This window comes from Stegodyphus dumicola, chromosome 2, assembly GCF_044657685.1.
Source record: "Stegodyphus dumicola isolate Sdum_Otavi_A_Nest chromosome 2, ASM4465768v1".
NCBI classification, from domain to species: domain Eukaryota; kingdom Metazoa; phylum Arthropoda; class Arachnida; order Araneae; family Eresidae; genus Stegodyphus; species Stegodyphus dumicola.
The window spans coordinates 170,365,829-170,393,665 of NC_140769.1; the positions used below are offsets into that span (position 1 = coordinate 170,365,829).

The window sequence follows — 27,837 nt, forward strand, 5'->3', positions numbered from 1 at the left end:
TTTTTTTTTTTTTCAAGTTGAGGCTCAGTTTAAGATAAATGAAATTGTTTCAGAAGATACCAAATTTAACTACTTAGTATCACAGTTAGAACCCAAATATATTGAGAACATCTGAGATATCATAACAAGTAATATTGTTACTAAATATTTAGAATCCAAAACAAGGTTCCTGGATTTATGTAAGGAAAGTGAAAGTACTCAAATTAAAAAAGCTTCTTACAAGAATCAGTTTAGGCAACTTAAAACCCAGCTAATTATTACAAAAATTAAACTCTGTTGCAACATCAAATGTGTCCAAAAATTTAACCAAAACGTTATCGTTGGAGAAATTGCCAGATTCTATACGTAATATAATACTTGTTAGTGATGAAGAGTTACTCAAGTTGGCGAGCATGGCTGATAAAATTTCAGATATGACACCTTCTAATCAGATTGGTTAATGTATTAACAGCTAGTAATTGCTCAACTACAGAATTGTTAATGAAAATTCAATCCCTTGAATTGCCAAAAGGAGTGTTCATCTTGTATTAAGACCATGATTTAGGAACAGCTCTGAAGATTACACTTATGGCAGACAATAGCCTGGCCTGGAGTGAAACACTTCCAACTGTTCTTCTTGCTCTACTCACAGCTATGCAAGAAGACTCTGCATACACCATTCCTCAAATGGTTTATGAACAAAATATACGATTACTGGGAGAATTTTTCCAAGATAGCACAATTCCTACACCACCTGATATTTTTGTCAAGCAGCTAAAAAACACTATGTAACAAATTGGACCAAGAACAGTATCCGATAAATATGTCCAAAACATTCGTCCCTAATGACTTGAAAACAACATCACATGTGTTTATTCGCAAAGATAGAGTTAAAAAGCAATTAGAATCAATCGCCTTATGATGGTCCTTTTCAAGTGGTTGACAGAAAAGAAAAATATTTTACTGTAAAAATCAAACACAAAGATGTTACAATGTCTATCGATAGATTGAAGCCTGCATATTTCTTGCAAATACGAAACGGTTACTGTGAAGCAGTCAATAATGTCAATAAGACAACCTGTCAAACCTCTAACAGACTTACCTCCTAAAATTAAAAAGCTTCCTGCAAAACAGTCACATAAAGGACAGATAATAAAACCTCCTGTGCAATTTCAAGATTAGCATTTACATACATCTATAATATTTTTTGTAAATAGTGTGTTTTAAAGGTAATATGCTGTACCGTAACTTAGTTATTGGGAAGGAAGTACTGTTGTGGCTTGAACTTATGTAGAAATTTTAAATAATGATTAATATTGTTTTATTTGTTTTTTGTTGTTTTTGGAATGGTAACAAAAAGATTATTCAATTTTGTTGTTCTAAGAATTGTTTATAGTTGCTAAGAACTTTAATAAAGATTATTTTCGAGTTAAAAAATGTTGGATAAGGTTATTAAAAAAAAAAAAAAAAAAAAAAAAAAAAAACAGAGTTCTAATTATAAAGATCAATTTGGAGTCAGGAGCCTATAGTTGTTATCTCTGAAATTTGTCTCTGAAAACATCTCCAAAATTTGTGGACCAACAAAGTCCTGAAGCAAGTTGAGGTACTCTCATCAGTGACAGTTCCATTAAAAAAAATTACCTATGATGCCCAGTGCGGATATTCCACACCAGACTGTTAATCCTGGTAAGTTTACTTGGTGTTCTAATGTTACATGAGGATTTACAGGATCCCAGTACATGCAATTATGGCAATTAATAGAGCCATTTAATTTACAGGATGCCTCATTGCTCCACACAATTTTGTGTGGAAACCCTGCATCTTCTGAACATTTTGCCAGGTACCATTCACAGAATTGAACTCTCTGGTCAGGATCGTCTTTGTTGAGAGCATGGATTAGTGTTGGAATTTAGCATTTCCAGTGCAGACGTTTCATGATGCGATAGATGCTATCTTTTGAGATGTGGATTTCCTGAGCAGTTTGTCGAAAAGACATTTCTGTGGTGATCGAAGGAGTGTTTCCTGCACCTGCTCTTCTTTTCCAGGGCTTGTGGATGTTTGTGGTTGTCCAGAACGTTTCTTGTTGACGTTCTAGAAGGTTCCATCTGCTTCAAACTTGTCTCTGATGTGAGTAATGGTCTGGCGCGTTGGTGGCAGTTTTGCGAATTCTCTTCTGTATTGTCTTTGCACTTCAGTGCCGTTTTTGGTCTTCCAATAACATTTCAGGACAAACTTCCTCTCTTCCAAGCTAAGTTGATTTCCTGCCATGCTGTGATAAATTAATTACAAACTGTAAAATTCATAAAAGGCAGGATGTTAGCAACAGTTAAAGTGTGAGTGCATTTTTTAAGCCAACTTGTTTATATATAAATATATTAGAATTGAATTAATTACCGTATTTGACGGCATATAAGATGCACCCTTATTTAGAAGGCCACACACAAGGGAAAAAAGTTACAATAGTCCGTGCGCAGTACCACAATAACTTAAAATGTGGTTTCTTTTAGTTCTCACGTTTCGTAAAAATCAAATAAACAATCATTGAATGCAATTACCAAACATAATTTTATTTAAAAAATTAACAAACGGCAAGCTCTTTTGAACATGATATGTAAATTTCAATAATGAATAAAGGAATGAACGACAAGCAATCAAACATAATACAAAATAAAGCAGAAACAACAAAAATCACAGATTCAAGGAAAACGTTGCCTATCATGAAATTAGACTTTAGTCACTTTCAAAACCATAAAAATCCTTTTCACTATCATCATCATCGAAAACGAGAATATCGTCATCACTACTGTTTCGTCATCGCTAATATCACCTTCGAATAATGTGTTGTCTTATGTTCCATCAAGAGCATTACTGATTCCGCACTTCTTAAAGGACTTAACAATTACTTCAGCCTTTACGTCCTCCCAAGATCTTTTTACTCACTCGCACACTTGTGAAATAGAGGGCTGCTTCATTCTACCTGAGGGTGTGAGGGCGTGATGTGGCTCTCCTATCCACTTGTTCCATCGTTCTGGCACTTTTTCCTTAAGTGGCTTATTCACCGATATATCTAAAGGCTGCAATTGGCTAGTCAGTCCACCAGGAATGACAGCTATCTTGGTTTTTAATTCTCTCGCTTTATTCTTTATGGTTTCAGTTTTATGGGCGCTAAACTGATCCAAAAGCAAAAGAGAGGGTTTTCTTAAGAGTCCACCAGGTCGCCTCGCATATACGTTCTGTAACCACAGTTTCATTCCTGCTTCGTTCATCCAGCCTTTCCGATGAACAATGAACAGTTACACCCCTTGGGAGTAATTGGAAGTTTTTCTTTTGGATGAGTTTGTCTTTTGAATATGAAAAACGGCGGTAGTTTTGTGCCATCAGCGCAACATGTTAGAACTACCGTATATCGAGTTTTTTTCATGACCTGTGGTTTTTATGGTTATTGATTTAGACCATTTAATACTCACAGTCTTTTTGGATGGTACATCAAATGTGAGTGGAATTTCATTCATATTTCCTATTTGGCTGAGCTCAAAAGAAGTTTTCTTGCGTGCATTTATAACAAACCTATGAAATGCTAATATTTTTTTTTTTCATAATCTGCTGCCATTTTCTGTGCAATAGTTATTTTTGTGCACATTGATAGGCCTTGCCTTTTCATGAACCTGTAGCACCAGCCCTTAGACCCTGAAAAGTTCTGATTCCCATATTTTTCTGCAAATCCTTTGGCCTTATTGATTATCATTTTGGTTGAAACACTTATCCCAGATTTCCTCTTATCTATCACCCACATTTTTACGGCATTTTCAAGTTCCGGCCAAGATGGAGCTGGGCATCGAAGGTTATGTTTTTGTATTTTAGCAGTCTTCAGTTGATCTTCCTGCAGTCGTCAAGTACTTATCATTTTTTCGGTAGGTGGTGGACCGAAAAGCCTAGCTGCTGCTCTGTTTCCATGCACTTTGGCGTAGTTTAACACTCCTAGTTTATATTGAATTGTATAGCTTAATCTCTTGTTTCCTGTAGTCATTTTTTCCAGGGTATTTTTTTAAAACAAATAGTTTTAATCACCGATACCGTCATGTTTATACAGAGTAGCACTGATACCGACACGTTTATACGGAGTAGCACCAATACTGACACTTGTGTCGGCTGAGTCAAAGAAAGTATGTAAAGAAGGAAAGGCTCCATAGACGTAATGTGACTGTCGAACCTGTTCGAACTTCGACATCAGCTTCGAGCTTTGGCGCTTTTTGCCGACAGATATTTCACGCATACGCAAAATAATTATGGCAGATGTAGAAAAGGTTATGTGTGTCTAGACCGTTATCCGGGCTAAAAATAGCATTCAGTATTAAAAGTTAACCTGTGTCCTTCACGTATAATACACAGGTAACATTTTTGAGACCAAATTTAGGAAAAAAAGTGCGTGTTACATGCCGTTAAATACAATAATTGAAATTCATTGAAATCGAAATAAATTTCCTAATACTTGTGCAGTAGCTGCAAAGTAAGACAATAATAAATTATTTACTAAAGTAATAATATTGATTATCACCTAATATAAAGTTCGTAGAATGTATCTTAATGAAGTAACCCAGAAGCATTGAAATTTAACCCCGAAAGTAATATTTTTAAAAGAACTTGAATTTAAATCAGGAAAAATAAGAACGGAAACTTTTAAAATGAAAATTAATAAACTAAGTAATTATCGTCATTGATCAGAAATTGGTTGACTTTTCAAGGGGAACAAAACAACCCCCATTTAATTAACAATAATTAATAAATACGAAGGTGTTTTGTCTTTTACTCAAGTAAGAAGTATGATGCCAGACTGGCAATTTGAATTAAAGCCAAACTTGTAAGTCGAGTTTTAATCCAATTAGTGAGATGAAATAAAGTGAAGTACTCTAAAGAATTCATTTTGAATGTAGCAGTTCCATTAAGTTCATGAGTTTTTTTAGAAATCTTGAGATATTATTGCCATATTGAGTAGGAGTAAATAAATTTCTCTGCTAGATAAATTAAAAGTAAAAAATTTTTATCATTTACTTGAGTAAAGTGTCCCCCGACCATGGACCTTATAAGAGATAGACTAACTCAGTGGGCGGGGCACGCGTCACCGACATGTCGACAAGAAAGAGTAGGGACGATCTGGTTTACTTTAACACTGAAACCTATGGCGTTTGTATCACATAACTCTTTTTAACTATTAAATGTGATACGTTATATAGTGATGAGATTATGAAAGCCACAGGCTTTTCCAAATAGGATTTAATATATATCTCATTAAAGCACTTTTTGCTGCATTTCGCGCATTTTTTTCACGCGTAATTCTTGTACAATAATCTTTGCTTTGGTAAAATGGTAAAAACTCTAAGCACAAAATTTATGAACTTAATTTTGGGTAAAAATAAACTAAATTTAAATAAGCTTGATAGTATGTGATGCTTTGAAATAAATAAGGTAAAATTAAACAAGATCTGATAAATTTTTTTAAAAATTTAATGAACATTTTCAGGCAGTGATTTTCCAAACTATAATAACATTACAAAACGATCATATTTATTTGATTATATGACCATTAAATTGGATTAGTTATTTTAATAATTCATAAAATTCGGAGATTAAATTTTCTGAGCATAATGAAAGGAAAAAAAAAGGATAAAATAAAATCTAGAAGCACTCAGATTTGATATTACGACCAAAATGAACCTTTTTTTTAAAGTTTTGTGTGTTACCTATATTTATTGAATATCATGTTCTTCGCCCGTAAACCACATATATTTGAAAACAACAAATCTTTAGAATTTCCGCACTGGAGATATGTTTTTTTTTTTTTTCCGTACAGTGCTCGCTCTGAACTCTTTTAGTTTGTTAATCAAAAATTCGTTAAAGTTTTACAAAATATGAAATAGATTAAAACAAATTCGAAATTCGGCCGTCCAGATGCCCATGTTCGGGTAGAGGATTACATTATTCAAAATTTGATGGCTCTAGATACCGTCATTTTTGTCGCTGTGCAAGAAACATACATGTATTCATGCAGATTCTTCATTATTTAATTTCTTTACATATAATACAGGGCGATAATATTTGGTAACAACAATTTGCAAGGAGACACGGACACTTATAGTAAAAGAGCCAAAATGCCACTTCGAAACAAATAGCCTTTCTAGGCTATCAACGTTTTGAGTTAATAAATTAAATTAACAATAAATAAAAAATCTGATGCAGAACTAAAAGTAAATTAAAAAAAATAATCACTATAAAATACAAGCAAAATTAATTATTACGGTTAAATAGAATTTTAATATTAGAATTAAATGTATAAAATTTTTAAGGAGTCAAAAGTGTTTATCACTATATTGTATTATGAAATATAATTAAAATAAAATTCCTTTATAGAAATTGAGCTATAATACTCATCTATAATTTTAAAATAGCAGCACAATTTAGAATTTTAAACAAACTTTAAAAAATTTGTTTTTAAATATTTTAGTACTTTTTACTTATTTACACCAATAAAAAGCATAAAAATTGCGAGAGAAAATTGCTTGTTTGAAACTTTCTATTAGTTCAGAACTAAAATGTTATTTTCTAAAAGAAGTAGTTACAAATTTCCTTACAGCATAGGAAAAGCTAAAAAAATATCCAGCCCTGAAAGCATGCAATAGCTTTATACTTATTTGGAACGTTAATCATGCTTGATAAATATGCTAAATTTTTAAAAATCAATCTCAATTTCAAAAATAAAAGTGTGTAGAAATTTTAATTTGTGAAATGAGGCGCCACAACCAGCTTTCTCTTGAGAATTATACACGCTGCAATAGGCAACCAATGTTAACTTTCTGCAAGTCGTCCCTACTCCTCTGGATGTAATCAAGGTGACAGCCGGCAACGCCTCAGACGAGGGAGAAAACCCGTTTGGGTTAGTCTATTTCTTATAAGGTCCATGCCCCCGACACCCTCGCTTTCATGCATGTGAATTTGAAGTTATTTTTGTAAACATAATTTAATCTTTGTTATATTTATGAAACAGATTTCAAAGTAATCGTTATAAACATAATAAACAGAATTTAATCTTTGTTATATTTATGAAATAGAATTCTAAGTAATCGTTATAAACATAATACACAATGCTATCTTTGCAAAATTAATGAATTAGAAGTTGAAAAATATAAAGAGATTTATAAAATAAGGTACAAGAAAATACACAAATTTCAATGTACATAATATACATAAAAGGCCATAATATGAATAAATTAACTTATATTCTTTCTTGTGGGAGGACGGTGAAGTGTTTGTGTCTGTTTTCTTACTCAGAAAGCATGTGGTATGCTATGCTATGCTATCCGAGATGTAGGGAGCAGCTGTGGGGACCCTTTGAATTACAGTGGTGGCCAAAATTCTGGACACTTTTGGAAATTTTTCTGTTTTTGAACTTTGTATGCTTATAGAAAACGTTATGTTTCACAAAATGCAAACTTGTATACATCATTTTAAAGAGAATTCATTACTGAATTCAATACAAAACGCAAAATTCAATTATTTGCAATACAAAAAACGTTAAACGCTAAAAAAATGCCAACACGCTTAAGCATTTGGCCCTGAGACTTATGGATGGTCATAGCAAAGGCATGTTTTACAGGAAATTGTCTACATCTCAATTGAAATGGCAGTCCTGTGCCGTGGCAACTTCACCCCATTGGCTAGTACAGTTAAGCAAGCAACCAATAAACTATCGGCGACAAACAGACATTTAAGCCTCATATATGTATGGGTCAAGTAACATCATCTCCTCCGAATATTCCTGCCCGCATCACTCATCGAAGCATAACTGAGATGGCCGGAAAATGAGATAGCTGGAAAACAACTGAGATAGTCTCTAACTGACATAGCCGGAAAACAACCTGCATTCTTTGCAGGTTAATCGTGGCATACAGAGGAAGTTGGAGTTGGCTCCAACTTCAGTTCCAGCCCAAACTCTATGAAGGAAGGACGTCTCTTGTTACACTATCTCCTCCGAAACCGCTGGCTCCTGTGCTTAGCGAAGAACACCGTTGGATTCCGTAGGTTCATGGCACACCATTTTGACCATTCGCAACTTCGTGGGACTTTAATTAAAAACTAATTTTCCACTTTCTTTCTTGGGTTTTCCCCATTAGAGGGATTTGGCTATGTGCCGAATTCTTTTTTCTCGAATATCTACGGAAGGGTGCCAAGTTGAAATAAGACATGCGTATCCTTGGAGTCCAAAAAATTCTCCGAATCCATCGATACCATTCTAATTTTCGTACAACTTTAATCGGTCGAGGAATTAATTAAAAACTGCGGAAACGTTAATTTCTGTGCTCATTTTTCCGAGTGGCAACAATAAACTATGGGCGACAAACATTTAAGCCACTTATATATATAAAGATATATATGGACTGACACAAGAATACACTTGTAGCATCTGCGTTTTCATCTGATGCAATCCCTATTGATTTTTGATAGGTCGCGTTTTGTTTATACGAACAAAGATGTAAATTATTGTTATATTTTTTCCTTGCATTTTTTTTTAGGAAAAAAGAACATAATTCAAATTGGAATCTGTCTTCTAAAGAACAGAAAGCAGTGCATTACTTTCACAGTAATGGGATTCTACCATTAAGGGGGGGGGGAGAAGGTGTCTTAATGCATACTAAATGGTAAACTAAATATGGCCGAAAAAAATTGATCATAGATTGGAGACCTGCGGGGAGTTTGTATTCATATCATTCTAAACAAAGCATCCTTTAATATTGGAAGATCTAAGAAAATATTAGAAATTATAGAAACCTCTTTGTTTATTAATAAAGAGGCATCAGTTCCTTCGGAATACTGCAAGAAAGTTTGGCGCAATTTTCGCAGATCATTGGATCTCTGCCAACTTTCACGGTTTGATTTTAGTCAACTTTCATGGTCCACGGGATAACGCATAATTATTTTTTTTATGTTGTTGTTATAAACTTGCATGTTTTATTTTATTTAATTTTAGATAATTGGGATAACTAGTTTATTACTGTATATATATGTCTTGAATATGATATAATTACAGAACATTATTATTATTTTTTAATTAGGTGAATCAGGATTGGGTAAATCAACATTAATTAATTCTATGTTCCTGACTGATATTTATTCAAATGAATATCCTGGTCCTTCTCTTCGTATTAAGAAAACAATACAGGTATTATTTCAGTTGTGATCGTGCTTGATTGTTATATTTGCATATGAATAACTGTATTTTCACTCAAATTTTAAAGAATTTCTGAAGTAATCGTGTTTTCTGTTTATTTTCATGAAGCCATTACCACCGTGTTTACCCATGTAATAGTCAAACATTTTCTGCAAATTTTTCATTGTTAAAATTTAGGTGCAACTATTATGCAGGAAAATCTACTGCACAATATTGTACACTTTTCAGGAATTTTTCTGTTTCAAAATGAAGGTGCGACTGTTACACGAGTAAACACAGTAATAAGCTAATTCTTGCAAAACCACTGGATGGTGAATTCTTAAAATTAAGCATCTGAAACAATGAATGCTCACCCACTGCATTTCAAATTACCAAATGTTTTAAGCTTCAAAAATTTATTTGAGTCATTGTCCTTATTTTCCTAATTTGGCATTCAAGTCTCTTCTAATAATCAAGCATAAACTATGCATTCTAGAAAGATTAATTGAAGCTTCTAAATCCCATTTCTGTGACCTGAATGTATGAATGGGAAAACTTTGCAAACAAAATTTAGTTTGTTTAAATGAAAAATTATATTGGTTTTAATTGCAGATATTTTGAAAAGCCATAAAATGATTTATTTCTATACAAAAATATTTTGTGTGTTGTTTTCTAAAAGTTTGGCATGTGGTACACACACAAGATTATGCTAAGTGCAGAGAATGAGTATGGTACAAAGAGTTTATTAGATGTTAGATTTATTAGAAGAGAAAAGATGCTACATTAAAAAAAAATTCCATTGCAGCTTTAAAGACTCTTCTTTAGTCAGTAAAATGCAAATAAAATGCAGTGTATAGTATACATAGAATCAACATACATATATATATATACATAGAATCAACAGGAGCATATATACATAGAATCATACATATATACATAGAATCAACAGGAGCGCTAGAATTGAAACTACAAAAATTTAAAATATTGTGAACAAAATCTCATGTGATCTTGAGTATCACAATAATCTTTAAACAGAGAACTCAGTATTGAAATAAGACTGAGAAAGAGTCATCTATAAAGTGAGAATTGCAGAGAGGATACTCAAGAGTATTGAAAATTAATATATTTTTTTAAGTGGGCAGCCAAGCAGTCATGTCCTACTGCTAAGTTGAAGCACAGCTACTACATTATTTCAAGAATCTGGTAAATCATCAAAATACTTGCTGTTGACTTTTATTACAAATAAAGGAACTTTTTGTCTTGTCAGTGATCAAAAAGTTGTTTGAAAGGTTATTTTGTTGAAAATTTGTGTTAATTTGGTATCTTTCTTTGTGAGATCATCTGTTGCCTCTTTCCGAGGTATGCACAATAAGATGATAGCCGCGATAGAGCATTTCTCTTTTCGGAATCAAGTATTAATTGGCATTTAAGCGTGAAGCTCGTTTACTTTAATTGCACTTTAACCTTTTCACGACGGCGCACCTTTGTTTAAGACGCTCGTGCGGGACGGAAGACACTCAAAGGCGGTCACCATAAAGGAGGGGGTTTTCCATCGCTAAGCCTAATTTTATAAAAAAAAAAAAAAAGAAAAAGAAAAAAAAAAAAAATCAGAGGGGGAAAAAAGTTTCACTTCTGGCATTGTAATTTTCGCTATTATTTTAGATTATTACTTGAGCTCTTACATATGTTAAAATGAGCATTTAATAACCTTTTTTTCTTTATTTTACATGAAAATATATTTAAAAAATTGCTTATCTTGTAAAATAATTTTCAAAAGCGCTATTCAAATTATTCCAAAGTTTAAATTGATAAAATCCATCAATAAAGTTTTAAATTAATAAAACAACACAATAAAGACTATTTACAGTAAGAAGTAACAAAATTAAAAATGAAGACTGGTAAATCTCGAAGTACGGAGCAGTATCACTTTCTCTTAGAAAAAGTATCACTTTCTAACTCTTTAGAAAATGAATCATCACTCTCATTCGCATTAATAAATGGTTCATTGACCATACGAGGGTATTCTTCCTCTGATAAATAGCGCCTTTCCGCTATAATAGACTGAAGATGAGGCTTTCCGAAATAAAAGGAGCAGAAACGGAAATATATCTGAAGGGCAATGCAAAACGTAACAATACTCCACATACTAACCCTAAAAGACCGTATATAGTAAAGGAAAAAATAGAATTAAAAAAAAGAATTGGATATAAATCAGACACGCGAATGTTTTCATTAGTGCGCAGCGATTTAAAGAGCTCACCTTTGTTTATGTTTTCCCTCCCCCCCCACCCTTGCAAGAGCTGATGAGTAAAATACCAAAGTCAAGCAGAATATATCAAACTCAAGGTCAGGAACTTAAAACTGTGTTCATTTCAAAAGTAATGGACCTAGGATGCCATCTAGTGGCCTTCAGAAAAACGTTCCAGCTTAAAATGCGCATACGCATCACCTGTCCTCTTAATGCAATCTCTAGCGATGCGTGGATGGGACGCCCAGCTGTAAGAGATGTTCTTAGGGAATGCGTATATGGGACCTCCGTCTAGAAAGGGTTAAGGCAGCCAGCCTCAACTTCATCAATATAGGCTGTGTTTTGAAAATCAAGAGATAAATGAGGGAAGAAAAAGAAGAGCTGAAAATACCACCACTGGCCTTAAACACTTAGAATAATTTATGTAAATATGCAGCCATTTGTTATTTGGACAACATTCTTCCATTGTTTTTGATGCTAGGGGAAATAAAATTTCTGAATTGAAAAAATGTTACTAAAAGCTGAAAAAGTAAACTTAGTTTAAAAAAGAATTTAATGGGTTAGGAGGTAGGCAGGGATTTTACTGCTTAAAAGGGGGAGTTAAATGAGGTTTTAAAAGTGAGATTTTTAAATACAGTACAAAGTCCAAGATTAGGGCATCCAATATCCGGAATGATCTAAAATCCGGACAACAACCTTTTTTTTTTTTGTATGCTTTGCATGTGCATTTGATTTTTTTTTTTGCACCTATAATAAAACATGTAGAGAGTCCCAATTTTTAATTTCACTTCAGCACTAAATAAATACCTCGTTATTAAAGAAACAATAATTTAAATAATTAAACAATAATGTTGCGTGCATTATTTGTTATGAATTGAATGCACAAGTCTGATGAAAAATTAATAAAATTTATTATCATCAAAAAATCCTTAAATTTATTTATGTATTCGCACAATATCTGAATATCTCACAGTAGTTATCTTTTAAACTACTAAAAACATTCAGCATATTCAACAACAACAAAAATAGAGAAAGCTAATCTGATTTCTCTGCAAATTCGCTACAGTAACCAAAAGCAGTTTTAAGCAAACTCATAAAACAACTACTGAATTGAGAAGTTTTCCTCCTTTCATAAGCTTTTTAAATCATGCACGAGCACATTCTGGTATTTTCTGGATTTTTCCCGAAAAGCAAAAGCTTGCAATTTCGAGACATCTATTTATTAAATGCGCTTGCTTCTCTATTTTTAATTTTTCTGCTGTAGCTTTCTCTTCATATAAGTCGTGCGCAGCATTGCACTAGGAAATGAAACAATTTAATTACAATTCTGTTAAAAATAGCAAACTAATTAAATCAATACAAAAACCATAACAACAATAATAATAAATTTGTGTGATCAATAATTTGGCTCCATAGCTGCATATCTGCTTGACATACATCTCAAACTGAAACATTCTATATAGAAATGTCGTTTATTTTACATTTACTAATATTTTGTATCCCTGATGCCAACCTAGCAAATCATTATTTATTATATTTTGCTTTCATCACCACATGTTTATCAACAGATGACATTTTGAGTACTGATTCATGCAGCGATGCCCAATCAATTTTTTTATATTAATAACTTAATAGCAAAGAGTCTGGTAACCTTTTATGTTGACATTAAGCTTGGCAATGATTACAGATTTAAGTTAAATGCACGAAGAAATGTTGACGAGAAAAAAATTTAACAAAAATTTCTCTTCGTATTCTAAAAATAGATTTTGTTAATGATACCCAGAGGCCAAAAGATTACATTTCTTCTTCTTCATAAACTCCACAATCTGTTACCGACCAAGGCTGTCTCTCCAAGTTTTCATTCGGTGCAAAAGCCTTCCCTTGGTTAACTCCAATTAACCCCAAATCTTCCTTGACATCTATCTTGTGGGTAGTCTTCCTTTTCGTCCTACTCCGTCGTTCTTGAAACGTTATCTTTTTGAATGGAAATGAATCTTCATATCTAAACACATGGCCCAGCCATCTGATATGAGATGGCTTTACGATTCTCACAATATCAGTTTCAGCATATTTCCTATATTTCCCATATAGTTCATGATTATAGAATATCTTCCACATGCCATTTTGTCGTACCAGTCCAAAGATCTTTCTTAGGATTTTTCTTTCAAAAGTTGACATCAGGTCTTTCTCTACAACATTCACTTCCGCAAAGGGTAACAGGCCATATTAAAGTTTTATATAAATTTCATTTAGTTTTTATGTCGATTAGTTTGGATTTAAGATGTTTTTTAAGGCCATAGTAACATCTATTAGCCATTAATATTCTATTTTTTATTTTAATTTTTATATCATTGGAACTTGTGATCAATGTGCCCAGTTTTTAAATTGTTGTACGGTTTCAAAGATATAACTGTTTATCTTCAGAGGGAATAAATCAACAGTTTTATTATATGCAATCATAAATTTAGTTTTGTCTTCATTAACCCTTTCAGGACAGGCATCCCATATACGCATTCCCTACGAACGTGTCTTTCATTCGGGCATCCCATCCACGCATCACTAGAGATTGCATTCAGAGGACGGGTGATGCATATATGCATTTTAAGCTGGAACGTTTCTCTGAAGACCACTAGACAGCATCCTATGTCCATTAATTTTGAAATGAATACAGTTTTATGTTCCTGACCTTGAATTCTGCCTGACTTTGGTATTTTACTCATCAACTGTTGCGAGGGGGGAGGGAAAACATAAACAGAGATGAGCTCTTTAAATCAGGGGGTGCTAATCTAATATAAACATTGGGGTGTCTGATTTATATCCAATTCCTTTTTTTATTCTATTTTTTTCCTCTACTATGTACGGTCTTTTAGGGTTAATACGTGGAATCTCTATTACGTTTTGCATTGCCTTCAGACATATTTCGGGATCTTCTCTTTTCATTTCGGAAAGTCTCACCTCTAGGCTATTATGGCCTGGAAGCATTATTTTTCAAGGGAAGAATACACTCGTATGGTTAATGAACCATTTACAACACTGAGAGTGATGATTCATTTTCTAAAGAGTTAGAAAGTGATACTTCTCCGTGCTTCGAGATTTATCACACTCAGTTTTCATTTAAAATTTTGTTACTTCTTACTGTAAATGGTATTTATTCTATTGTTTTATTAATTTTAAACTTTATTGATGGATTTTATCAATTTAAACTTTGGAATAATTTGAATAGCGCTTCTGAAAATTATTTTACAAGATAAGAAATTTTTTAAATATATTTTCATGTAAAATAAAGAAAAAAAGGTTATTAAATGCTCATTTTAACATATGTAAGAGCTCAAGTAATAATCTAAAATAATAGCGAAAATTACAATGCCAGAAGTGAAACTTTTTTCCCCCTCTGATTTTTTTTTTTCTTTTCTTTTTTTTTTTTTTTTTTTATAAAATTAGGCTTAGCGATGGAAAACCCCCCCTTTATGGTGACTGCCTTTGAGTGTCTTCCGTCCCGCACGAGCGTCTTGAACAAAAGTGCGCCGTCGCAAAAGAGTTAATGATTAGGCCCAACATTCTTGCTGCATTTTCAAGTGAGACAAATGCCTCCACCACAGCTCGTTTTGATCGCCCAGTGATATATCAAGCTTTTTAGATTTTTTATCTCTCCTTTTATTGTAAATTATTGTAAGATCTGTTGATCTTATAACAAAGTTTCAAAATATTAGAAAGTGGTCAGAATCCACATTTGCGCCTCTGAATGTGCGCACATCTATAAGACTACTTCTGTGTCTTAGGTCTATCAGTATGTGATCTGTTTGATTTTGAGTTTTTCCATCTGGAGATCTCCAAGTGACTTTATGTACACTGGTTATCATAAATTAAGCAAAAATCACAAAAATCACGATTACTGAAAAGTTACATGTAGAATTTTATGAAACTTACACACCGTATACAACACATAGTAAGGTATCAAATAACATAAAAAGAAATTACCAAAAAAATTTGGTAGTATAGAAATTAGCACATGTATAAAATGAACAAATAAAAGGTGTCAGTTTACTATAGGAAAAGTACCTTCAATGTGGAATATGATCACCTCTAGAAGCAATACAGCACATACAGCAATGTGTGATGCTTTCAATTATGCAGTCTATCTGTTCCATAGGAAGCGAGAGCCATTGCTCTTGCAAAGCAGTTGCAAGCATGGCAAGGGTCTGAGTGGGCAGATTGAGAGCAGCTAGACGTCTCCCTAAAGCATCCCAAACGTGCTTGATAGGATTCAAGTCCGTGGATCGAGCTGGCCACTCCATGCACATAATTGCTTCCTGTTGAAGGTAATCATCTACGATGCGAGCCATGTGTGGTCTTGCTTTGTCGTCCTGTAACAGGAAAGCATCACCTATTGCCCGGCATATGGGCACACATAAGCATCAAAGATGTCATCTCTATAAACCTGAGCATTCACAGTTCCCCTTGGAAAGACATGGAGGTCTGTGCATCCACCTGAAGAGATGCCATCCCAAACATAGGCACTGCCTCTTCCCGTATGCATCTCTTCCACGGATGTTTGATGGACGATAACGGGGTCCAGTTTCTCTCGATATCAAATGATGCCTACTATCGCTTTCTAGAGTAAACCTGGACTCATCCGTAAAGAGAACAGCCCTCCATTGATCAGGCATCAAATGGCTGATCGTCTCGCATACAAACCACCTTCGTGAAGCCTTCTACGTACAGTTGTCAAATATCGGTCATCCGCGCTCGTCGTAGCAGTTGGCCGTCCTTGGCTAAACCACCTAGATGCCGAGTCTGTGGTTTGAAATTGCCTCCAAAGTCTGTGAACCACAGAAAGACTCACATTTAGCCATCTGGCCACTTCTGTTTGACTTTGTCCTGCCTCTAGTCTCCCAATGGCTCTCCATCGTAGTTCTGCGGGCAAACGATGCTTTGAGGTCATTGGACGAATTGGCTATCTCAGATTTCTGATGCCACTATCACAGTGAAATATGTGGGCTTGCTCTCAAACATGGACTTTTATGCTCCTCGCAGATTACGTATTCCGAGTGCAGCGTCGGTAATTTGCACATTGCAGTTTTACTCAGCTACTCTTACTTGGTAACATATTAAAATTTTACATGGTTTGCCTTATTTTTAAGGGAGTTAGTTATCAGTATTTTTGTGATTTTTCCTTAATTTATGATAACCAGTGTATATTTTTATGTTTCAATACTGTACTCACAGTCATCATATTAGCAGAGATGGCAAAGCATACATCTAGAAGACTACTTCTGTGTCTTAAGTGTATCAGTACGTGATCTGTTTGATTTTGAATTTTTCCATCTGGAGATTTCCAAGTGACTTTATGTATATTTTTATGTTTGAATACTGTACTCCCAGTCATCATATTAGAAGAGATGGCAAAGTTCAGAAGTCTGTGTAGACTGTGGTTTCCCACAAACACACTTAAGTCTTTATTATGACCGATCTTCACATTAAAAATCACCCAATATAAGTTTTATATCATTTGAACAACATTCACTATGAGTCTTATCAAGAAGGTCATAAAATGTGTCATGTTCCTCATCCCCCTTATCCTGAGTGGGGCATGAGCACAGATAAGTGAGATATTATGTGTCTTACCATTGATACGTAGTCTACAAATCCTCTCATCCACTGGCTTAAATTCGATGTTTCTATCTCCAGTTTATTTACCAACAATAAAACCAATTCCAAACTGATGTATTTTATCATGGCAGCTGCAATTAACACTGTAGTTATGTCTATCAATCAGTCCATTACCAGTCTATCTGATTTCTTGGATGTTTAATTTATACTCGATAAAAAAATCAGTAAGCATTTTCAAACTTCTGTCTTTGTATAAAACTCTTATGTTCCATGTCCCAAATCTCAGATCTGATTTCAAGCCAGGTCATTGGGAATGTGTCAGTCTGGAAGATTCCTTTTGAGATTTCTGAATTAGAACTTTTTATGAGGTAAGGGGATTGGCCTTGTGTTCAACCCCCAACTTGGAGGGCCAGACCTCCAAATTTATAACCCCCCTGAAGGCAGGAGTGCAAAGATTACATTTAGGCCTGAATTAAGAATAACTGATTTTGAATTAAGAATAACTGATTTGTTATTCACATAAACCCAGAACTAGTGCAAGAGCTTGTATGGCTCCACCGGGTTAACTGATTTTGAATTAAGAATAACTGATTTGTTATTCACATAAACCCAGAACTAGTGCAAGAGCTTGTATGGCTCCACCGGGTGGCAGAATTAAGGGAAGACAAACTCTTTTTTTATTTTTATTTTTATTTATTTTTTTTTTTTTTTTAGAGAAGCACCAAGCAACAAAATTAAGAAATGAACAATTTTTAGAACTTAGGGAAAGCACTGGGATCAAAAATTAGGGGCAACAAAAATTTTGGCACTTAGGTAGCAGAAATTAGGACCTGCAGAAACTGCATCAGGCAGTAAGATATATAGCGCCGGTCCTTGATAAACCTAAAGTATATGATATGGGAGAATTTATTTATTCAGGACTCAGATTAAGGCTTAAGCATGTGCAAAAAATAAGACATAAGTAAAATAAATAACTAAACTAATAGAATTCAGGCGTAATGGTCCCAGTGAGCAATAGATAGAAGCAAACAAAATTTCACTGAAGAACTTGTCTTTCATCGCCAATCTCATGATAATAACCAATAATGTATAGCAGTTACTATTAAGCTAGGCTAAAATTATATTTTACTGATTCCAGCAGATTGCACTGTTCCTTAACTTTCTGATTTGATCCAGCTTATTCCCTCAGGGGCTCACTCTTGTGAGTACGGGTGTGGCAATCTCGAGGTACCCTAGCCCTTCAGGGGATCATCTTCTTGGTAAGATGGGTGTCACAATCCTGGAACCCCAGTGATCTATCCTCTTTTACGTCTCCTCTCCTATGACCTGATATTTTTTTCCTTCCATTCTCCCTTGTGGTTTTTCTCTTCAGAGGTTGGGGCTCGTCACAAGAAACTGGAGCAGCCCTTGTCTCAAGTTTTGAAGTGGCGAGAAAACTGCCCACGTGTTTGCCGTGCGTGGAGACCTGTGTCGCTGGAAAGGAGGGTCCTGGTAGTTGAAGGGCGAGGTACTGTCCCCAACAGATAGCTTTGGTCTCCACTTCAGCTAAATGGGAGGCATCTTAGTCGTCCTCACGGGTGTCAATCGGCTGGTCACTAGTCCTTGTGTCAGTGGCTTGGGGATAAGCTCTCGGGAGTACCAGCTTTCGGGAAAGCCGACTGTGGGTCTTCAGTTTGCATAACAAAGGAATCTGTGTTCCCTTTTTGGGCTTCGTGGTGGGTGGGGCCGTCGGACCCGAATTTTTTCTGTCTTCAATATGGCCAACTCTCAAATTTTTCTAATTAAAGACTTCGAAGTTAGTCAAGTTGGTCAAAGCACTAGCTCTGAAAAATCTCCTAAAAAAAGTACATACAGATACAAATACGAATAATCCTAACAATAGTCCCCGTTTCCTTGTTATCTCTAGTCCTTCTGGCGAGCTGCATAAGATGTCTCCTTTCGTAATAAATAAATACATCCAGTCTTGTATTGGTCAGCCGAGAAATATAAAGCTTCTCTGTTCTGGTGACTTGCTTATTGATACAATTTCGACAACTCGGTCTGATCATTAATTCAAATAACCAAACTTGGACAAGCCAATGTCACAGTAACAGCACATAAGACACTGAATTATTGTCGTGGTGTAATCTCGGAATTCTACCTCCTTTGCTATGCTTCTGAAGAAGAGATCGCATCCAAGCTGTCTGACCAAAATGTCTGCGGTGTTAGGCGGATCAAGATGCGTAAAGAAGGAAAGTTGATTGATACAAAACACGTGATCCTGACTTTCAACATGCCTGATCTGCCTAAGAATATTAAGGCGGGATACTTAAGTTGTCCTGTAAGACCTTGTATTCCAAACCCTATGCGATGCTGCCAATGCCAGCATTTTGGCCATTCTAAGACGTCTTATTGTGGCAGCCTCATATGCGCCCGATGCTCACAGATTGGCCACGATTCTGAAAATTGTACCGCTGTGCCTTTGTGTATAAATTGCAAGGGTGAGCACCCAGCATTTTCACGCCTGTGCCCAAAATGGAAATCCGAAAAAGAAGTGCAGACTGCAAAAGTTACCAGGAACATCTCATATGCCGAAGCCAGAAGATTAGTCCAACGCACGCAGCTTTAACCAAATAAATCATATACAAGTGCTGTTAAATCATCTCGTACAGTATCCACCCAAACATCAATAAATACGCAGATTCTACGAAATAAAACTCAACCGATTACATCCACCAAGAAAAAAGAAAATTCAAATCATTTAGTACAAAATAAAGAAACAGTTATTCAAAGTAAACCCAAAACTGCCACACAAGAAATATTAAATTAAAATAGAAGTCCCAGCAATAGCTCTCTTGATGAAATGATTTCTGAATCTGCGGATTCAGACAGTATGGAAATAGAAGAGGGTCCAGAAGTTCCCAGGCATCTACTTCCACGAAAAACAAAACAACAGCACAGAAAGAACAAAAACCAATCATAATGGCCACCTTCGTCTCATGGAACTGTCACAGTTTCCACCGAAATTTGCTTGACATCAAAGCTATAATAAATGTGTATCATCCTGTGTGCTTAGCAATACAGGAAACAAATCTGAAACCAGAACAACATGCAAAACGTCGGAGGTTTTCTTTCACCAGGAAAGATAACCTTGCAGGTGAGCGTGCCAGTGGAGGTGTAGGTCTCCTCACCTCACTGGATTTTCCATCAAATGTGCTTTCTTTAATGACATCCCTTTAAGTTGTCGCTACTCAAACAAATTTTTATATTGTTGTTTCATTTGTTTCTCTGTATTTGCCTCCAAATGAGCACATTGATCAACAAGATTTAAATGGTCTTAGAGCAGCTGCCTGAGCCCTTTATCATAATAGGAGATTTTAACGGCCATAGTCTGCTCTGGGGTAGTAAAGATACAAAATGCTAAGGAAGACAAATTGAGCAGATGATTGAAGATCATAGCCTTTGTCTCCTGAATAATGGGCAGGATCCTTACTTCTATGATCCTTCAAGTACATTCCGTGCTCTCGACCTTGCCATCTGTTCACCATCTCTGTTTCCATTTTGCACTTTTAGTGTGGGAAACGATCTTTACAACAGCAATCACTATCCCATTTTTATATCTCTTGGCCTTTGTCTCCTGAATAATGGGCAGGATACTTACTTCCGTGAGCCTTCAAGAACATTCCATGCTCTCCACCTTGCCATCTGTTCACCATCTCTGTTTCCATTTTGCACTTTTAGTGTGAGAAACGATCTTTACAACAGCGATCACTATCCCATTTTTATATCTCTTGCACGAAGAGGAGCAAACCCCATGTCCAGATCCCCTCAGTTCATACTCGATAGGGCAGACTGGTAACTCTTCTCTTCCATTGCAGAGCTGACAGATGAAATGGTAGAAGATGTGCATGTCGATAATGCTGTTAAAGCTGTTACTAATACTATTATTCAGGCAGCTATGCTTTCCATTCCTAGAACATCGGGAAAAATACTAAAATATATGAAGCCATGGTGGAACTGTGACTGTCATGAAGCACGGAAAAAACAGAAGAAAGCATAGGGAATTTTTCATAGATATCCTAATTTGCAAAACCTCGTAGCATTTAAAAAAGCCAAAGCAAATGCACGAAAAGTAAGAAGCAGAGCCAAAGGGATTCCTGGATTTCATGTGTGTCATCAATAACATCCTCTTATGCCTAGTAAATGGGTTTGGGAAAGAGTTAAAAAAGCATGCAGAATATATAAAGACCACTCACTTTCCTTTCTGGAAAAAGATGGGCGAGTGATTAGCTCCATAGAAGAAATTGCGAATACTGTTGGTGAGACATTTGCTGCTGTTTCTTCCAGCAGAAATGACTCACCTGCATTTCTTTCTATCAAGCAGCGCTCTGAGAGAAATCCCATCACTTTCAACTCTTCCAACTTTGAGCCTTATAAGAAAGACTTTACTGTGCTAAGAGCTTTGATACAGACTCATAAGTCTTGAATCTGAATGGCGGGTATTATGAAATGCTGAACCATCTGTCCTATAAGTCACTGACTGCCCTGTTCACTCTTTACAATAGGGTGTGGAAGGAGTGTACTTTTCCCAGTGCATGGTGGAGAGCTGTTGTGATTCTTATTTTTAAGCCAGGGAAAGACCCAAGGAATCCCTCGAACGATTGGCCAATTGCCCTTACAAGTTGTGTATGGAAACTGTTTGAAAAGATGATAAACAGCCGCCTAGTCTACTTCTTGGAAAAGAATAATATTATATCGCCTTATCAAAGTGGTTTTCGAAATTGGAGAATGACCGTACATAATATGCTCCTTTTAGAGACATCTATTCGAAAAGCTTTTGTCAGAAGAAGTCACTTTGTCTCAATATTCTTTGACATTGAGGAAGCTTATGATAAGGGATGGAGATACGGTATAATTCGGAATCTTGATGAGAGTGGCTTTTGCGGCAATCTACCAATTTTCATTCAGAATTTCTTGAATACTAGAACTTTTCAAGTAAGGATTGGTTCTGTTTTGTCTGACGTTTTTGAACAGGAAGAGGGTGTGCCTCAAGGGTGTGTGCTTAGTGTAACCCTTTTCAGTTTAAAAATAAACTCTGTTTTAAAAGAACTTCCTCCCACCATCTTGGGATCTCTATATGTTGATGATCTACAGATTAGCTGTCGAGGGGCAGACATGAGATACGTAGAGAGGCAATTGCAGATGGCTCTGAATAAGATCCAAGAATGGTTTGACAAACAGGGATTTACTTTCTCGAAACAAAAAATTGTGTGCGTTCACTTTTGCAGGAAGCGAGGTCTCCATCATGAACCTGAGTTATATCTGAATGGTACAATTATTCCAGTTGCGCCTGAGGTAAAATTGTTAGGAGTGATGTACGACCGAAAATTGACCTTCCTTTCTCATGTTTTAAACCTGAGAAAGAAGTGTTTAAAAACACTAAATATTTTAAAAGTGTTGCGAACACCTCCTGGGGTGCAGAGCATAGCTCCATGCTTCCCATTTACAGAGCGCTCGTCCACTCTAAACTGGGCTATGGCTCAGTTGTTTATGGATCCGCTCGGTCATCAGTTTTGTTAAAACTAGATCCTGTTCACCATCGAGCTCTGCGGATTTGTTCAGGAGCTTTCAGGACTTCTCCTGTCCAGAGCTTTTATGTTGATGTTAACGAACCATCACTTTATCTGAGGCGTGAGCAATTGTCCCTTTTGCTATATTTTAATATTCTATCGCAACCTGAATATCCTAATAAGCTGTGCTTACATGATAATGTGTGTAACACTTTATTTGAAACACTTCCATCCGGTGTGCCTACCTTTCCTTTTTTAAAAAGTGGAATTGCTGAAAAAAATAGATAAAGGTATATCCGTCTCAAAATTATGCAAGGAGTATGGCATTGGAAAGTTAATTTCATGTGAATTCCGACATTCCACTCTCAATGAATAATAGAAAAATTATTTATTATGCTAAAAGTGAAGATCATGAAAAAGTGATGACTGAATGGGGCAGATAGTGTGGCAGGGAGGGCATGCCACTGACTAGTCCAGTGCTAATAGTTCATGCTAAAATATTTCACAAGGAAATGAACTTAAAAATATAGTACAGGCTGGTTAACCAAATTTAAAAATCGCCGTGGTATAAGACAATTAAAAATTTCATGTGAAAATGCTTCAGCTAATACTGAACTATTTTCAGATGAATTCATTAACCACTTGTATAAACACAAGTGTAACTTTTCAAAATCGCAAAAAATACACAACCTTGAGCATTTAAAGGAGTAAAGATTTTCCCCACTATTTATCCTGCAAATAAAAGAGCTTGGATGACACAAGCGTTAACGAATGATTGGTTTGAAAATCATTTCGTACCCAAGGCTTGGCAACATTTGAATTCAGTTGGTTTACCTGATGATGCAAAAATTATCCTGATCATAGACAACTGTTCAGCTCATACTTCACTTAAAATTTTAGTGAATGATAAGTTAGCCGTATTATTCTTTCCTCCAAATAGCATTCAGCATTCAGCCTATGGATATCGGAATAGTGTATGCACTGAAAATGCAAATATAAAGTAGAATTTTTAAAATCCATGTTCAATTTCTTGAAATGGCAAGACTATTGAAGAATTCTTAAAATATTTTAGCATAAAATCTGCTTTGTGGAGCATTGCAAGATCATGGGAGGATGTGTCTCCAGGTATTTTTAAAATTGCTTGGCAGCGACCATATTTCATGGTGAGGATGATGAAGATAATAACGACGAATTTGAAGGTTTTTGGATATCGCAAACCAAAGGTGAAATTTTCCAATTAATTGATTACCGATAGTGAAGAAAGTGATAAAGAGGTTATTGAAAACGAAAACATTTCAATTAACAAGTTAATTGGAATTCTCGACAGAGCAATTACAGAACTTGAACAGTGGAACTTGGTAACTGAACAAGAAATTATGTCTGTCTACCAAATTAAAGAGAAAGTATTAGCACAAAAAGAGCAATTTAAACAACTTATATTGAAAGAAATGTTTAATAAAGTAAATAAATTTATATTAGTTTTTTTTTTTTTTTTGTAAATTTGATACCCTTTAGATCAAAAATGCTTCATAAATCATGATTTCATATTTTTAATTTTATAATTTCTACATGCCATCTTACTGGTTTTAAACAGATGGATTTAATATCCAAAAAAGTCCCAAATGTGGAATTGCCAAAGTCCCGATGAGTCTGGATCTCGGACTTCGTACTGTATATCCTTTATCAACCATGCTTGATATTTGTTTATTAATTTATGTCAGATGAAAACAAACTTAAGATATGAAGCACTATTTTATTATTACCATGTTTATAATTTTAATATAAATTTTTTATTTATTATAAATAGTTTTTGAATATTGTTGTGTATTTTTTATAGGTTGAGACATCTAAAGTACTTTTAAAAGAAAATGGTGTCAATTTAATCCTTACTGTGGTGGATACTCCAGGCTTTGGTGATGCTGTAGATAACTCTCAGTGGTAAATGAAAGTTTGTTTTTCTTTTAATGTATAAAAAATCATTTGTCACCCAACTGGGATAGTGGTTAGCTATGCTGACTTCGAGCCCCGGGATCGAATCACGACGAAGGCATGGATGTTCATAAATGTATGTGGACTCTAATTCATAAATGTATGTGGATGTTCATAAATGTATGTGAACTCTCTGTGCATGAGGACTCTAATTATGTGGCAAGCTGAAAATCCTCTTGAGAGGTTGTTGATAGGAGAAGAGGGGCAGCAGATCTTCATATCTCTTTCCCCATGGTTACTGGGGTTACTGTCCATTAAAATTGGGGACGGAACTGAGCAAAGTTGCACTGTCACCTATATTATGCTCAAGGCTATTGCCAGCGACACACGCAGTCTTTCACTCCTTGCCATGATGAATTTCGGGGGCTTGTTCTTATGTTACTGTCAGACAAGTAAGATAAGTCACAACAATAACAACACAACAAATTAATTTTACCCCTTTTTTAGCGTGTGAATGTTTTTTTTTTTTTTTTTTTTTTTTTTTTTTTTTTAGAATATTCTAATTTTTGTGGTGGTATTCAGGTATGGATCCAAGAATTGGAAGTGCCCTATCTTTGTTTTTGATTTGCATGAAAAAAAAAAAAATAATGAGATTTAGAGCTTGTGCCTTATGCTGTGTGTTAATGATTGCAGAGAGGTTGATGCTTGGCAAAAATTTGTCTGTTTAATAAAAAAGAGATTGCATAATAACACATTCACTGCCATATACAAGAATACTTGTAGTTGGCTAACTGGGTTTACTTGTTAGCTATGAGATAACATATTATTAATCGCCTTATCTGAAATGACCAAGTGTGAGTATTGCCATAGTAAATGTGTGCAATGTTTAGGTTTTGGCATGCAAGAAGGGACTGAATAATGTGCATGGTGTACTGAAATGGATCATTTATTTCTCAAGACCTAAAATCGCATCATTTATTTTTGAAAACTGTCACTAAATATTTAGGTTACAAAGTCTTTTTGGATTTATTCACTTGAGAAATGTTACAAGTGGATTACAAAAATTTTTATTTGTTAACTTGTATTAAGACTAATAGAAAATAATGAATTACATTTGAGGAGTTTGGTGGTAATCCACAGAGAAGGTAGGTATTGTTTATCTAATCCAGAGTTATGGTTGCCACATAGAGCTTCATATGCAGAAATTCATTTTAAAAATATTATTTATACATGTATACTCTTGTGAATGAACACACTTAATTACCTTTGGCATGTAGATGTGATAGATTGCGTTCAGTAAACATAATATGTAACATTCAGTTTTAGTCTTTAATTTATGAAAGGCATGGGACTGTTAGTCATACTGCATCGTTTATTTAGTTGTAAAAGAGAAACTATATATTAAGTTTAATATTTCCATTGAAGCAGAACATAGCATCTAAATTGACTCTTTCCATGTATTTCTCACTAAAATTTCTGAGAATATGTGTTAATCAAAGTTTTATTGGTACTTTCTGATTATCTGCCCCCCCCAATCCAATTCACCAGTTCATTGGCAACTTTCTGAATTGGTAATAAGCTTGTGTATGGTTATCTTTGTGACTCGCAGCTAATCTGATTATAAATAATAATAAAAAGAAACATTTCAAAGTAGCATAATCAAAAAGTATGTATTGTTATTATGGCTGATTCAAGAAAGCATCTTTGAATACAAAATCATAAATAAGTGAAATACAGAATTTTAAATTAGTTCCTAATTTGCAACTAGGAAAATAGAAATGTTAAAAAAATTGTTGAAATTATTAATCATCCAGAAGCTTTAATATAAAAATAATTATTTAAAGCATGGTAGAGTTAAAAATGAAAGAAGACTTGGCGTACCATGAAAACGGTCCTTCAAAATACAATAAAATTTCAAAAATTATTAAAATAATAAGAAATGAGTACTCCTTAAATTGCAAGAAAACTTTATTGAATGATGTGGAGTATGTTCAGAAACTGTTAACATTGTGATTTGGTATTACCATTTGATTGTTAACAAATGGTAAAATTAGATCAATACAGAAATCAAATGAAGGGGAAAAAATTCTGTATTAGGGAAAGAAAGAAAATTTCAACCTCTATTCAAGTAAAAAAAATTCAGGATTTTCTTAAAAGCTATATGAAATAAGAATTAAAAATACTAGAGTATTGTTGTGTGTGCTGAATGAAGTTAATATTTTTGGTTATGATGATCATCCGTTGAATGAGATCCAAAAAAAATTTCAAAATCTGGCCCTAATTTCAACTGTAGAACATGGTAGAAGTGGAAGAGTAATGTGGGAATGTAAAGGGGTTGGGCAAAAATATTTAAGCAACGAAATAAAAACATGTGACTAATATCCTGTGGGAAAAGCGTTGTCATTCAAAACAGCCTGCAGTCTTCTCGGAATGGATAAATAGAGGTCTTGTATGCTTTGCGAGGGAATCTTGTATCATTTTGTCTGTAAAATATTGACAAGTTAAGTTAATGATGATGGGACGGTTAGTGCTCACATATATTTCTCCCCAAAATAGTCTATAAAGGCGTAATAATATTGATATCTGGTGACAGAGGTGGCCATGGTAATAGTGAAAGTTCATCTTAATGCTCAGAAAACCAATCCTGGCTGATGTGAGCTGAGTGATGTCGTCTTGGAATATGGCATTACCATTCGGGAACAAAATTTGTACCATGGGATGGATGGTATCAGCCAAAATTGTCACATAATCCTTGACAGTAATGTGACCTTGCACATACCCTTGGGATGGTGTTTGCCAGATATAAACTCAATAACAAGGTCACACAAAAGGGAAGCTCACTCACAAATATGGAAATTAGACATGCACTTTAGGGTTTTGCTTCGTAGTGAATGGAAAATATGCTGATTTGAAAGCATGCTTTTGGAGATTGTTAATTTCAGTTTCAGGTGAGAGAATAAGGAACACGAGAAATGGTGAGAGAATAAGGAACACGAGAAATTTTTCCTTAGGTAACGAGGTGGTCTTCAAAATAAACCTTTACAGTTGGTTAAAGAGGGGAAACTATTTCCTAAGGCCAGCTTTAGATGCAAAATATTTGTCTTTGGAAGGAAAATATCCACTGGTTCTGTCTGACAATCCCCCCCCAAGCGGGGCTTTGAGATGGGCTTATACTTTACATTTTTTGTAGATATATTCTTGAGGAAAGTTATATATTACTACCTTACTGATTGAAAAATTTAAAAAGCCCCCATAGGAAGCCCCTGAAGCTCAAAATTGAAATGAGAGCTTTGAGTTGTATCAAGACCCTCAGGGAGCTCACT

General features: G+C 34.8%; 1 protein-coding gene across 7 annotated transcripts in view; it reads left to right on the forward strand.

Annotated features, from left to right (window-relative positions):
• pnut (septin 7-like protein pnut) overlaps positions 1-27,837 on the forward strand; it is a 198,347-nt gene that overhangs the window by 95,597 nt on the left and 74,913 nt on the right. For all 7 annotated transcript variants that reach the window (XR_015039653.1, XM_085811442.1, XM_085811435.1 and 4 more), the window contains exons 3-4: positions 9,084-9,190; positions 24,423-24,523. Coding sequence is in view for 6 of the 7 variants with exons in the window: in XM_085811442.1 (XP_085667568.1) it covers positions 9,084-9,190; positions 24,423-24,523 (208 nt within the window). In the remaining variant the exon portion in view is untranslated. The remainder of the gene's footprint in view (positions 1-9,083; positions 9,191-24,422; positions 24,524-27,837) is intronic.